The 15612-nt window shown below is 40.3% G+C and overlaps 1 protein-coding gene across 6 annotated transcripts in view; it reads right to left on the bottom strand.

Annotated features, from left to right (window-relative positions):
- Positions 1-205: 205 nt before the first annotated feature.
- Positions 206-15612, bottom strand: part of NCOA7 (nuclear receptor coactivator 7) — an 80688-nt gene continuing 65281 nt past the window's right edge. For 5 of the 6 annotated variants that reach the window (XM_063151112.1, XM_063151116.1, XM_063151115.1 and 2 more), the window contains exons 10-16: positions 14868-15036; positions 8394-8541; positions 5001-5129; positions 4721-4873; positions 4112-4207; positions 3410-3483; positions 206-2524 (exon numbers count right to left, since the gene is read on the bottom strand). In XM_063151112.1, coding sequence (XP_063007182.1) covers positions 2389-2524; positions 3410-3483; positions 4112-4207; positions 4721-4873; positions 5001-5129; positions 8394-8541; positions 14868-15036 — 905 coding nt within the window. In that variant the 3' untranslated portion in view covers positions 206-2388. Of the gene's footprint in view, positions 2525-3409; positions 3484-4111; positions 4208-4720; positions 4874-5000; positions 5130-6855; positions 8370-8393; positions 8542-14867; positions 15037-15612 lie in introns of those variants that run through there. The other variant, XM_063151117.1, reaches the window with a different exon arrangement.

Here is a 15612-nt window from a genome sequence, read left to right as displayed (position 1 = left end):
CACACAAAAAACCCAAACCCCAAATCCAACCCCACCAAAATCTTCAACCTCCTTATCTGTTTTTGTAAAATACAGTATAGCTGAAATCCTCTTTTTTATGAGGTGGCACAGCTATTTGTCAGCATAACCTGTAACTTAAGCTGCATCCTTTCATCTTTAAAATAGTCTAAAGTTTGTGAATAAAAGAGAAAGCATCTGTAACAAGTTTCTGAATGCATAAATTCCTTTATTGAAAATATTGTGATAGCACTGCATTACATATATTCAATATTCATAGTTTCAAGGGTCACAGAATTCTGATTGAACAACACTGTTTTGAATATAGACCACAGCATTTAGATATGCTTTGACAAGGATAATATAATGGAGTAAGTTGTAGGTAGCAAGAGTGAAATGTATGCAAAATGTTGAACTTGGTTTCATTTTGTTTGTTGTGAGGATTTTTTGTTGGGTGTTTGTTTGGTTGGGTTTTTTGAAATTATTAAGTGGCCTTCTGCCACCATTTAAAAGAAGTGTGGTAGATATTCTGGGTATCTTCAAAGCATTATACTGTTAACAACTTCCAAAATATTTTAAAGCATTACCAGTAAGAACTTTATTTATGGCTTTAGTGGACCACAAATAAAGGAAGTGTGAAAAGCTCATGTGCAGCGTGTTACAGGCTTACTGTGTGTAGCATTGTTTTATTAGACTGTGAAACTTCTGTGCAAGATTAAGATTTAGAAATGCTTTTGAAGGAAAAGCAATTGGCTTTTTTTAATTATTATTTAATCTAGTCAAAAAGGAAAGAGCAGTAACTAAATTGAGTTGTATTACTCAGTTAGTAACATTCCAACATTAGATTGTACTGCTTTAATGCACACTACTGTCTCTAAAACCTGCCTTTCTCAGGACAATGAAACACTCAAGTCTAAGGGCAGGACAGCATCCTAATATTAGTTAGGCCTGGATTGTGTAAACGAAACCACAGCTTAATGGCAATGCTGAATTCCCTAGCAAACAGTGAAGACTGCCAGTCCTCTCTCACACTCTCTCCATTCACCAGATGTTTTATAATTTGTAATATATTTTATTCATAAAATAAATTTTACAAATTTTGTAATATAGAGTCTTTTCAGCTTTGGGGGGGGGGGGGGAAGTATCTGATAATTTCATTAAAAACAAACAAGAATAATTAGTTGACTGTCAAATCCTAAACCAGACTGCTGCTTGAAGTATTCTTTTAAAGGAAATGATATGTGTAATTATTAGGAAAACAAGTTTTACACTAATGTGACCTGGTCTGTTAGGAAAAGAACTTTCTTCTCTAAATCTCACTTGTATTTTGTCCTTAACAAATTCTTCAGTTTGTAGAGAAATGCTCATAAAAGCATAGTGGGTGGCTTATTTTGAACCATTTTGTGGTGATACAGAAAAATAGTTCTCTTAGAAATCTCCTTCATAATCAGTCAAATAACACTGAGGCAGGTGCTCAGAGCATGCTATCCCAATTCTGTGGACTGCAGCTGAACTGATAAAGTCTACACCAGGGGGCACTTGCCCAGTGTCTCCATACACTGCCAAAACAGTTATCTATTAACAGGAATGTGACGGCAGAGTGAAGAAGAAGCACTATCCACCTTCTCCCTCATTTCAGGAAAAGAAAATGAAACAGAATTATGCACTCAAGTGTTTCTGCCAGGAAAACAAACCCTCTAATTAGGGTATAATGAAAACCTAATCTCATTTACAAAATAAAAATATAAAAATTAACTTCAGAAATCAAATAAATTGATTCAGAATAAATGCCAATGCATAAGAAACCCACCTCAACAGTAATTATCAAAATGAGATTTGAAACATTGAACAAAAAACTCATAGCTAATACATTTACAAAAAAAATCTACTATACAGTAACAATAAATAAAATAATTTTAAAAAACATGTTCCCTTAAGTGCTGTGTACACCTATTTCTGATTCTTTTCCATGGCAAACATTATACTGTAGATTTTGGTAAAGTAACCTTTTATTTTTGGTCAGCATTTGCATGTTGAACATAAATACACATGGAATGTACTAGACAGTTAAAGTTCTTCCACAGGATCTTTTTCACAGTTACATAAGAAGTTTTCAACTTATACATCATGAACATTTTCATAAGCATTGCATCTTCAATGGAAGAGTGCTGAAGAGGAAGTAAAAAACACTTCAGAGTGATCTCTCACTGTTCTGTCTCTTACTGCCTCTCAAAACCAATTCTTTCATTCTTGAGTTGTTTGGTTGGATTTTTTGCACAGTCATGCTCTGGTACAAACTTGAGGAAAAAGCGTGTAACATTGTGAGGCAGCCTGCACCTTCTGGATAGCTTTAAGTGCCTAATGGATCCAGTCCTTAAGGCAGTCAGTGTTTCACTCAAATGTCCATACTTCTACATCTTGTATTATGAAATCTTCTTTCTTAGTTAAGATGTCATTATTGAAGGTGCTGCAGGAGTTGCTTCGCCCGTGATACAAATCTGCATCTAACCATAAACCAAAGCGGCCACTAAAGGGAAATACAGAACAGATTTGGTGTTAGATGGAACAGTAAAAGCACTGGAAGCTGTATAAACAATCAAAGAAGTGATACAGAGGAATCTAGGTGACTCTGAGGCCAAATGTGAAGAGCTCAGTACTGGCAAAGCACTCTCCAAGAAGCTCATGGAGCTGTTCCCTTGCTTTTGTTTGCAGCAGTGAGCGGGCAGCGTGCAGGACTCTGTGAGTGCCCACAGCCCTGGGCCACACCCAGCTGCTCACACTGCCAGCTGTGGCTATACCAGGGCACAGGCCTTGGGGTCCCTTCTCTGGCTCTTTGGATGTGGGCAGAGCATCTCCTGGTTATCCACTCCCGATGCAAACCATGCCCAGCTGTCCCATGGTGCAACCCCAAGTAAGCTTTAGTCGGTTGTACAGTCTTAGCCCTTGATTTTATACCTACTGACCTTTGAAACTCATGAACTGGTTATGCCCTGTCTGTATCCTTGCTCTGTGCATCAACAGAAAAACAACAGCTTAGTAAGGACCGCTTGATAAACCCTAGAAACTGATGGCAAAATTGCCATTAGGGATTATCTTATCCAGTGACAAACTGCTTCAGCAAGGAGTGATGTATCTACCCAAAACATCTGCTTTTTTTCCTGGCTAAAAGCAACCCCAACTCTGCAACAAACCCTACTTGCCTAACATCAGTCACTCTAAGCAAACAAAATTGCTTTCAGTCTGTAACTGAAATTAGATTGCTGAGGTATCTCTGCTAAACAGCTTACTAAAATTAAGTTCAGCCACTTTACTGCAAAGTTTTTCTTGCTCCTACCACTGTCCCTATTTCCATTTAAAATTAAAAAAAAAAAAAAAATTGGCAATATGATTTGAAAACCAAACACACGCTCACCCTCCACCTCCAAGCTCCAGAGAGGTAGTGTCTCCATTGATGAAGTAAGTGTTTTCTCCACTCCATTTAAATACCTGAGAGGGGAAAAAACATGAACATATTTGGACTGAGGATTCTTGCAATTTCAAACTACTGGGTACCTACTCTTAGCAGCTAAGAGGTTTGGTCATCTTTTATCTTTTTCTTCAAAGAGGAAAAGGTAAGGTAGAAAGTAAAAGATCAATACATATTTAAAACTATGAACAAAGCATCCCAATCCTTATTTTAAATGCTGCTTCCCTCTCTAAATCAAGTGGTACCCTGTTAAAAAGGAATAATGTGTTCAATATGGAAAAAGTGCATAAGCGATGAGCATCAAGGGGTATTTCAGTAGCACTCTTATTTCTCTTTTTTCTGGTCACTGTGATCCTAAGAATGCATGACATTATATCCTGTTCTTGATATCATTGCCTTCTAAGGTGAGTCTTTGACACTCTTTAAGTCCTTCCTGCTTCACCCTTCAACTCATTTAAAACTCTCTCCTCACACTTACAGACTGTCCTCTCTTCAGATAATTACAGACACTTTTGCTTGAAGTATTGCGTTGAAGCAATGAATGATTAACTTCATTCATCAACATCTGGCACCTCTTGTACACTCAAAATCTCATACATGTTTCTGAAGTGGAACCCAAAAATCTTATTTCAGAAAGGGGACACTCACCTTGAAATGTGGACTGAAAGTGTAGAGGAATGTTTCACCAGTGCCATAGTAATGGTCACTAAACCTGAAGGGATGAGTAGCATACGCTCCAAATATCTGTCAGAATAAAATGATTACACGACTTTAAGGGAAAATGCAGAATTCAAGAGAAAAACCCCCAAAGATGTCAAAATGCTTTCTAATAACAACTAAGCTGATCTTCATGTTAGAAGAACCAACTAGTGAAGCGCATCAGATGCGCAGGTATTCCTCCACATCTTCTGTATCCTGCAAGTTAAAGCAGATGACATCCATGGCAGCAGCATTGCTGACTAGCAGCTACTGAAGAATGAGACCCTCCAGAGTGGCATTGCTTGTGACAGCTCCTTAACTGAGATACCTAAGAAAGGTATTTCCAAAGGCACTACTGCACGCACTGCAATTCTAAAACTTTTACTAGTGCTGAAGTTCTTTCCTCTGGTAACTCTAGTTTAGGCAGTAGAAAATATAAAAGAATACACCAATGTCTCATTTTGGTATGACATGACTTCACAGTATGACTAGCATTTCATACTGATCACTGTACAAAGTGCTGCCCTTCCTGCCCCACCCCGAAGAAGCGCTCCTGACCTGGTTGTCCATATCCTTGATGACGAGGAGAACGGGGCTGTCGAGAGCGGCCGATTTGCGGTACAGAGTCTTGAGGCTGGTGCCGTGCTCCAGCGTGCTGTACGCCAGGCGCCACGGGTAGCCCTGCACCCGCGCGGGCAGGCGCCGGGCCAGCTGGGCAGGGGCAGGCAATGAGGGAAATGGTTACACAAGCAGCACAGCCAGTGCCCCAGCCTCTTGCTCGCACTCGACAGAGGCAGCACCACATCTCAGAAGGAAACTTGAGGGCTTTCAGCCATACCTGCTCTATGTGCATGTTCTCCAGAAGAGCGCTGTGATGCTTTAGGATAGGCAAGGTATCGTCATCTTCTTCTTCTTCATAGTAACTGCAAACGCTCTTTCGTCGTTTAGCTTCTTCTACAGTAATGATCTGTGGCAAGAGAACAAGTGTCCAACCTAAAGCACAGCTCTTACACCATCAATCCTCTGTTGAAGCCAATTCATCTAAAACTTACTCCTCAGCTGTCACACTGTTTGGAGAAAAAACACCATATGGGATAATTTTATCAAGCACAGGTACCCTTAAGCAAATGGGGAAAATCTTTAGCTGAGGCTCAGTGCCACCATGGCACATAGCAAGCAACAGCAAAAGCTCTGAAATTGAGCTGATGAGAAAGAGAAGGGGAAGCAATGAAGCCTAGCTACAAAACAAACAGGAAACCTTAAACTGTCTTTTCCTTCCGTGAGTGTATCACCACAGTGGTCTTATCTGGGAGCAGGAATTTCAGGATGCAGCTGCAGAGCCCACTGTGCTCTGCTATGCACCTCGCTGCCAATAAGGCTTCCAAATGGCTTTCATGTTACACACAGATCAAGTTTTGCATAATTCCTCCACGCCTTCACGATCACTGCTGGAACTTGCAGAAGCTGTCAACAGTCAAGACAACTGGGAAGAGATGCCCGGAGGTCCTACACACACCTGGCCCTCAGGCGAGAAAGCAAATGCAATAGACTGACTCCAGGTTTGGACTGAACCACACATCAAAGCACACAAGTTTTGCATGAGGACCAGGGCTGGTGAGGAGCTCTCACAGCCCTAATACCCTCAGTCACACCGGGCATCCCCAGTGGGATGAGAGCTACACATCTACTGCATGCACTCATGTCCAGTCCATGCTCTCCCGCAGATGGCCTGGAGCTGAGCAGGGCACATGGGCTCTGGCACTCCAGTGCAGGGTCAGGAAAAGAGAGGAAGGCAGATCACAAGGCAAAATCCAGCCTGCAGAACAAACACTGCTATGTGTCCCTGCACACCTGAGCAGTTACACGTATTCCTGCCCATGACAGCAAGAGCTCTACAGCTTCATCCTGACCCTCTAGTCTCTCCTTCTGAGACTGCAGATAATCCTGTGCTGGGAGATTTTTCATATGGTCAATTTCAGGAAAGGTTTGCACTGCAAAATTAGAGTAATTAAAAAGAAAACCAAACAAAACAAAAATCTGCCTACAACAAACTGCTCAGAAAAAACAATCTTTCTACTTGTATCATTGTTCTTTTTTTTTCACCTTCAGACTGGTTTGCCTTTGCTCCGCATCTCCCAGAACATGATTGTATATTTTTTAATTAACACCTGTTAGACATTAAATCAAAAATACAGAACTTTCCTTTTGAGGACTTTCTTTTAGGAATAGTCTCCCCCCACTCCAGGAGTGGGGGAAAAGTACCAGACAACAGCAAATCAACCAAGAGGTATCTGCAGCAAAATACAACTCAAGTCACTTAGGGAACCAGAGAAAATCTATTAACAATTGTAAATTGCAAACTGGGTCCAGAGACAGACAAGCCCTCCTCTTCTCTGCATACACATTTATTCAGTCTCTGAACTGAATATGTGAATGAAGTTCAGTCAACAACTGCAGAAAGAGGCATCTGCAAGATCAGGTATTTACAGACCACACAAAGGCAGAAATGGATGAAAAGAACTGACCACTACAGAAACTGGATCTACAAAGTATTTCAAAGATTTTATGGGGCAGAGAAAGGAAGCCACCTGAGGTGGAAATGCCCCTCACCTGAGTACAGAGCACGTTTATTACCAGGACAGAAGTTCCATCATCAGAACCACCCTGTTCAAATGGGAAATAATTCAACATACCTCTACAAAAGGTTCCTCCTGGTCCGGTCTGGCACAGTAAACAATTCGAATATTCAAAGGCATTTGTCTCTGTTTCATCATCTAGCAGTTTATTTTCAGTACCCACTATTCTATCCTTGTTCTAGTGGCAAGAGTTCTCAGCCCCAAGAGTGACAGACAGCTACTGGCCATGGCATGCTGTGATAAAACTGCTTATATACTGCTCTACAATTACAGTTTCTGTTTCCCCGCAAGGGAGAGTGAAACTTTCACTCTCATCATTTCACAGTCATCATGCCCAAATTTGGACTTCATTCAATAGAGATTTCCTGGCAAACTTACTTTAAATTGGTGAGGCTGGAATATATTACAAATAAAAAGACACACCTTTAAAAGCAGTTTCCAGCTTCTCTTCCTTTCAATAAATATCTAAAAAGAACAATGAGAGACAAGCTCCCAGTGTGGCCAGATCTCTCCTACATCTGTCTTTAGATCACTGACTCTCCTTTACTGTGGTTTTATGAAAATGGCACGCAAATAACTGAACAGTAAAATCTAGAGCAATGTATGACTGCACTCAGCTCTAAGCAAAACAAGGAAGACAGGTTTTTTATATTTCAGTTCAAAAAGCACTAACATTGAGAAGCTACAAAACTGTAAAAATATTAGTTCCTTGGGAATAGAGGTTGCTACATTTAAAATGACAGGCCTCCCTTCCAAGCTCCATTTTTCAACAGAACATACTGTGAAGATCAAAATGCTGAAACAAACAAAAAAGAGGGTAGTAGAATTTAAAGAAAACAAGTTTATGTTTAGGATGAATCATCAGATAACTTATTTAATCACCATCAAGATATTTCTCACTTTGGAATGTATGTGTCTGTTTCATTTATTCCATATTCTTAGCACAGAAAGTGTTTGAGCATTGAGAAATATGACTTTTAAAACTGTGTGTAAGCTTATTTCCCTTAGAAACTAGGCTTTGTATATAGAAGGAGGAGATAACAAGCATAGGCATGCCAAGTGGTTAAAACAGATTGCAGAAGACCACACATGAAAAAGCCAAAGTCCAATGATAAATTTATCCCACTTACACCCAATATTCAAACAGAACTGCTGTGTGCACCCTAGAAGCAAGGGTCTGGCCTATCACCACACACCAATCCATTTCAACCAGCACACAGGAGCCTGGGTTGATGTTTAGATGCATTATACATTTTGAAGAATTTATTTGTAGCATATAAATACATTAGGAAATACATTAGGAATTTAGCAATGCTGACCACATATTCCTGTGTAGCTTTTCAAAAGACTAATATCACGTGGTCAAATTATTTACACAACTTCTGCTGGTTGCACACCAGAGAGCTCCCAGTTGTTTACCTGCTCTTTCTAGGGAGATAGGAAATGAAGACTGAAGGAATATGAATACATTTGTGAGACAGATAGAAGCCTTAAGGAAACACCATAAAATCCTCAAAAGAACAACTGCTGAGATTCTTAGCAGAGGATGCACACTTGATACGCACACGCTTCAGGCAAAGGCAGAAGGCACTCACCTCCCAGCTTTTAGTAGTGGGCTCACTAAAGAAGTTGTCAATCATGTCAAGCTCCTCCTTTTCCACCACAACAAAACCTTGCTCTTTGGCATCTTTCCCATATATTTCTGGTGACCACTGAACAAAAAATGTGTACAAGTGATCCACCCTGTGAAGATAAGAGGAGGAGACAGCCATTGTTTAGTAGTCCATGAACCCAACACTGTCATGTAGCACAGAGGTTTTGCCCAATGCCAAAGCAGGGACAACTACACAAACAGGATATCCATGTACCTCCACCCTCCCATACCACACAAGGCAACAGCTCCCTCCACCTGGCAGCCTGAACCACTTCAAGGTTTCTCTGCTTGTATTTTCCTCCTCCCTTTGCTATATGCAAAGCCAAAGAATCATGGTAAAGCAATATAGCTTGTCCAGTCCCACACAATTCATATTAAGAAGTCAAATTGATTGACATTAGGTCATAGTCATTAAAGTTAATTCTGTAAAACATTCACTTTACCCATTTAGTTTGACTTCCAGCATGAAACCAGCAATGAGATCACCAGTGAAATCTACACTACAGTTTTAGCTGCCCTTTAAAAGTTATAGAGGCTAGCCACAAAACAATCTTCATTCTCTTAGCATTATGAAAATAAGCTGTTACTGACAGCTTTGCTAATGATATAGTACCAGCAGCACATGCTCTTCCATAAAAGTAGTCAGCTCTCAGCCACTGTTTTTAAAAAGATATTCCTTGACAACTTCCATAACAAACCACAAAACAATTTCTGAAGAAGGAATTTATGTATTAAGTTAAAATGACCACATGCAATTTCAAACAGGAATACAACAGTGGATCCACTATACAAGGAGCTAAATTGCCAACAAAAAAATCAGACCCACAGCAAAGAGGGCAGATAGAAAGATAGTAAGTGCTTATGACATCGGACCTTCCTTCAGCTTTTCACTAGGAAGTTACATCCAGCAACTCTTAGATCAACAGAAAACAGGAAAAACCTTTTAGAAATAGACATTTCCCCCCCACCACCGTATTTCAAGTAACTTGGATTTATATGTATGCACAAATAATCTTAAAATACCCTTTCAGCACTATTACAATTTGTTAGGGTCACTAGTATAATTCCAGACTTTTTCAAATAAGTCTACAAAAAGAATAAAGAATTACTTTGCTTCACCATGGAAATAATGAAAAAGGAAAAAAAATAGCATTGCTCACAGAGGTTTCAGAAAAAGCAGTCTGATTAGCTCTTTGCTAATTAATTTGAGCTTTAATTGAAAGAGACAACTGACTTGAGCACTGTGTATTTTATATGCAGTAGTCCTACTCTGGAAAGCCATCTACTTAATTCCTACAAATCCCTAAGAAAGGACAATAAAAGTAGTGGTTTCTGCTGTCTGGGTAAGATCAGTTTGAAAGCACATTTATGCAGGTGGATGAAGGAGAGCAGCACATTCATATCTCAGAATCACAGAATGTATTTATGTTTTAAGCCATCTCTGGAAATCATCTAGGCCAGCTTCTGCTTATAGCAGAGCTAACTTCCAATTTAGAGGAAGTTGCAAATTCTTGTCTATTTGAGTTGGAAAATCTCCAACAATGATTCTACAAGTTCTCCATGTCTTCTGGGTTTTTTTTTTTTTCTTTTATCTCATCACTATTTTCTCTGAAGCATGCAGCACATGATCTGAGAAGAGTATGGCACCATCCAACATTTTCTGTTTCTTGTCCCCTCCCCTCCATTTTTTAACCAATTGCCTAAAAGGAAGAGGGGATTAATGACTACATAAATTGTTTGGCTGTACTTTCTTACTTGAGTCAGCAAGAAGCGAAGCCTTTGTTACTGCAAGGACACACCACTGACATGTTGAGCTTGCTCTCAACTTTCCCAACTCCTTTTCAGCAGAGCTACTCCCCAGGCTGCCTTTCCCCACCTACTGCTGCAGCAAATGCTCCATCCCAGGTGCACAACTTTTCCATTTGCCTTTTCTGAACTTCCTGACATTTCTGTCAGCCTGTTGTGTTGAGGCCTCTCTGAATAGCAGCCCTGCCCTCCAATTATGAGCACTCCAAATTTTGTGTCATTCCCTAAAATCACAGAGGTGTGTTCTGTCTCAACATCCATGTCACCACTGAAGACATTAAGCAGTATCAGTCCCCAAGAATACCACTTGTACCTCATTGCCACTCAGACCAACTACCTTTGAGCCCAATGGTCCAGTCAATTTTACAACCACCTGTAACCTGCCTGTCCAGGTCATATCTTACCACTTTGGCTACAAGGATACTATGGAAGATTGTGTTGAAAGCCTTAGTAACGTGATGGTATCAATCCCTTGCTCTCTCCTTGCTCAAGGAGCTAGCAATCTCAAACAGAAAAGTTATTTGTTCAGTAGAAAAGCAATTTGCCCTTGGTAAATATATGACAGCTGATCCTGATCACTTCTTTCTCTCTGTGTGCTTGGAAATGGTGTCTGTAAGGACTTGCCAGGGACTGAGATGAAGCTGACTGCCCTGTGCTCCCACAGATACTTCCTTGATTTTTCTGACAATGGTTGCAGCGTTTGTCTTTCCAATTATTAAGGAACACTCCCCCTCAACACAACCTTTCAAAAGATGATAGAAAGCAGCTTTGTAATAACACCAACCAACTTCCTCAATATACTCAGAACGTTTCCTGTTAGGCCCCATGGACTTGTATATGCTCAGTTTATTTAAGCAGTACATAACTAAGTTTTCCTCTGCAACAGACAGTTGATAAATCCAGACAGTCCAGATTTAAAAAGCAGCAGCATGAAATAGAAGTAGGTGATTACAGAGGTGATGTCATTCTGAAAAGGGATGCTCTGCTAATAAAATCCTAACATTATGCTACAGTGGTATTTCCAAGCTACCAAATGTAAAACACTTGATCCAATTTTTAAATTGAAAAGCCACTTCTTGAGGAACTTTCTTACAGTCAACTAGACAGCTGTGAGAAAATTTATCCTAGAACTCAATAGCTGTTTTGGGGATCACATGCTTATGCATGAATCATGCACTAAAAGAGACATCAATAAAACAAAGTACTTAGAAAGAGACTACTATAGAAACCTGAAGTTAGTAACTCCAGAAAGAAAATATTCAAAAGGCTCTAAGTCCAGCCACTGCTCCAGACCCAGAGAAAGACAATAATCCAGAAGTATTCTATGACTTTTTTATAAATGTGCTTGACTAAATGATGATTCTTCTCAAATCTTGAGCACAGAGGTATTGTAAGCCCTCATATGCTTTTATGAGCTTATAGAGACTTCTATGAGTCCTCATTCTAAGACATTAAACTATAGATACAAACGAGTTTTCATAATTTTTCTCTGTACAGTTTGTTATCTTATTATCAGGAGTCTAGCAGTATTCTCCTTATAAAAGGCTAATTTAAAGGGATTCTACGTCTAGCAAAAAAGTGGATGCCCTCTCAGCAGCACGATCTCAGTGCAGTGCCTTTTATATCAACTTCAGTGCAAATTATACATTCATAAAACAAACATGTTTGCAGAATTTACACTGGAAAATTAAACAGATTTACTTCTTGAATGAGGAACTAGTTAATGCTATTACTTACATGCAAAGAAATTCTACATTACTATCTGTGTCTCTGTGCAAGGCATTTTCTTGTAAAAGGTCTTCAGGAAATGTGTGACCTAATTACTGAGCTACTGCTACTCAAAATTCATTAGGGTGGGAAACCACACACCACTTAAACATAAATCCACATAGTAAGAGCACACACAGACTTACCCTCTAATGCTGTAAGCTATACCCATTGCAAAACTTCCCAGCAAAACAGTCAATCTCTATTTGTGTCCAAAAGCATGGGTGCCCCTCTGCTCAGCTGAACCTGGCCAGAAGCTGCCCTAGGCTGAGTAATCTGTATATAAGGCAACTCAAGATGCCCAGCATCGCCTCTGCATGCTGTGGTGAGCCCTGCTGTCACCAAGCAGGCAGCACAAAGCAGAGCTGCAGACACTGATTAACTCAGCCACAGCGTGCTGGCCATGGGCTGACGTGTGCCGGGACACACTCGGTGCCTGGGAAGCCACACATGGAGAGAGAGCACCTACAGCAAATGAGACAGAAGATTTAGTGCCTTTATAAAGAATACCAGCCTAAAAGTCTTCTTTCTGTATTCATAAAGTTTCCAGAGGCTTCCAACAAAAAAATAAATATAAAAATACTGGGCCCAGAAAGTAGCTGGAGCCGGAAGAGCAGCTCTGCTGGGAGCTGTGGCTGTGGGACCAGGCTGAAGTTGGAGCCATTTTCACAACTGATGACAGAAGCTGCTTTAACAGCAAACACTATGACCATGGAAAAAATGTAACTAAAAGCAAATCGGAGGAAGATTTAACTTACACTAAATATATGCATACAGACCAATTTTTTCAGAATTTCACTCCAAATTTGGACTTTTTTTTTTTATTTTGCTTTGTTTTTTTTTTTTTTAATTACTACAAAACATTAAGATGCTGCACAAGCTACTGTGACTAGACTGGAGAAAGTGTTTTATTTATGGCTGCCTTGTGGCCAACAAGATGAGCGTTATTCTTGATATTTTCACACATGAATATAAACTGCATTTCAAGTAGTTTTAGACTTAGTTCACTATCTCCTATTTTGTCCAAAATACATGGCAAAGCTATCCCAAACAACCTACTGTTCATGGCACTCCCAAGATGCAACACTTAGGTTTATATTCTACACAATACTGATTCAAGAATATTCCCAGAAGGTAGGAAGTGTTGCGTTTTGCTTTGGGAAAGCATCCAAGGGCTTGGAGAAAACACCATCTTGTTCCAGAGGCACAGACATGCCTGGCATTAACACAAAGGTGTGGGTCTCACAATTAATTTCTGTTCCAAGCTCTACTTGATCTGTCATGCAAATCTGGGGTGTTAAAACAGGCATGAATAGCACTAAAAAGACTCAAACTTACAACCCACCATTCAGCACTACTTTTGATCAAGATCCAAACAGCAGCCCTGACATCAAAGATCTGGTATGTCAGCCAGCATGGCCAGGTGCTGCTGCAGCAGCTCACTGCAGAAGTAACTTTTTTCTCATTATAAAAACTGAAGTACAAACCAGTTGTCAACACTTCAGTTTATAAATGGATTAGGTCTGCTCCCCATTCAGAAAGTTTCTGCTCATAAAAGGACAAGCAGCAAAGCTGTTTTCCAAGTCTGTGGTTAGAAGCTTGACAGACTTACCTGTTACACACAGCAGTGATTAGAGATGATCTCAGGCAGCTCAGCAGCTTTATTCACTGTTAGCTGCACTATCCCCAAAGCACTAACTGACCTTGTGTTGTATTACAGCATCACTCCAACTCATCATTCCAGCTCCCTGAAGTATTTACTCAAACTTCAACCCAGAATTTTCTGAACCCACCCTTTTGCAATCCCTCAGAAGCCAAGGACTGGGATCCACAGATAGCAAGCACACCAAAAGCCATCCAGCTCCTCTCCCAAGGACCACATTCCAGCTGGATTAAACTCTCCCTCTCCTCCAGGAAGAGTTCCAAGACAGCAACTTCCACACTACTACAGACAATCAAAACACTCCTTTTCTAACCACAAAAAATATAAACACTTAAATCAACACACATGATACACACTTGGAATTAAAATTATTAAGTAAAAATTATTTTGAAAAAATTGACTGCATCTGAAAGAGACATCGCTGAGACAGATCACAAGTTCAGATTCCTCCTTCTTGGCTTCTAATTTACCAGAATCACTGATTTTGGTTCAACAGACCAGAGAATTGCTCTAGTTGCCTTCTGTCAACAAAAGAATCACATTTGATTCTTCACAGCCTGTGAAAATTCTTGGGTGATTTATGTCGAAGATCATAGACTTCCACTTCTCTAGTTTGTTGGTTTGTTTTTTCTAGAGTACTATTTATGCATTAATACATACCTATAGGAAAACATTTGTGTTCCTCAATTTTACTGCAAAGGGACTATTTTTAATGGGACAAAAGACAGAAATCCTCACACCTGTTTAGTTAGGAGTGTCTCCCTTTTCCCACATGATTCCCTTTGCTCATGTGAAATACTTATGTTTTTTAGCAGTGACACCTCAGTAGATTCCACACCCCTCCAGCCACTGCTCCCTTTCCCCCATTTCCTAGACTACAGCAGAAACCCTGATCATCTCCCAGTTCTTTTCATATGTTAGCTGCATATATATCCCTCTTTCCATCTTCCAGTGGCACCTGAGGCCTTTTTCATTCCCACTGAGAGCCATATTAGACTATATTAGCAAGAAACATTGCTTTATGTCACTGGCATGCAATGAAATGAGGGCACCCTTCAGCATCCCTGCTGCACTTCACAACTTGGGCCATGTAGGCAATGTAAGATTCAGCTCTAGAAAGCACTTCACATTTAAAAAGTAACAAACAGACATTTCTGTGCTGACAGGAGTGCAGCTTACCTTTCCCGAGGAACAGCAAACCAGTACTCAGGTTGCTTTATCTTTTTGCTGTACTGCTGAGACATGGTTGTGCTCTGAGACACAAAGGACTTTCTCATGGGCTTGCCTACTTTAATGCACAGAAACATTGGAGGAGTCTTGCTCTTCTCCTCTTTTGAAGGAAGCATATCTGAACAAGACACAAAACAAACAGTCTGCTTATGTGAAAGCACAAATGCTGCAGCTGATAAAACACTGACAAAGATTAACAATCTTGTGCAAAGGAACACTCAGAGGCACCATCCACAGAATTACACTTGACTTCAACAGCACAGCTGGTTTAGTAAAACCACATTCATCCTAAACTGAGGCCATTTATTCCCACTTTTTCACAGTCTGTATCCCCCTCAGCTGTACAGCTGTGTACAGAACAGCCCTGTAAAGAAATGGGTAAGATGACCAGGCCGAGTGCTGCCTGCAACACAAGGCAGGCAAAGGGGACATGTCAGGGTCCAGAAAACCTATCCAGGCTGAAGGGCAATCCTGCATGCACACACGCACGCACACAAAAAGCTCAATCAGTTTCTCAACTCTGTCAGTCACACAGCCATACCAGCACCTTTTATCTGCACAAGACAAGGCCAAGCCTAGAAGCAGTTCAGGCTCCTTAAATTGCTAGTGTGATAAAAAAAAAACTTGCTTAATTAAGGACAGCTTCAGTCACACTGAAGTTTCCTTGTTTCAGCAGTACACATACAGCCAAATA

The sequence above is a fragment of the Melospiza melodia genome, chromosome 3, assembly GCF_035770615.1.
Source record: "Melospiza melodia melodia isolate bMelMel2 chromosome 3, bMelMel2.pri, whole genome shotgun sequence".
NCBI classification, from domain to species: Eukaryota; Metazoa; Chordata; class Aves; order Passeriformes; family Passerellidae; genus Melospiza; species Melospiza melodia.
Note: the sequence above shows the minus strand (reverse complement) of the source record. Positions and strands in the feature narration are given on the sequence as shown.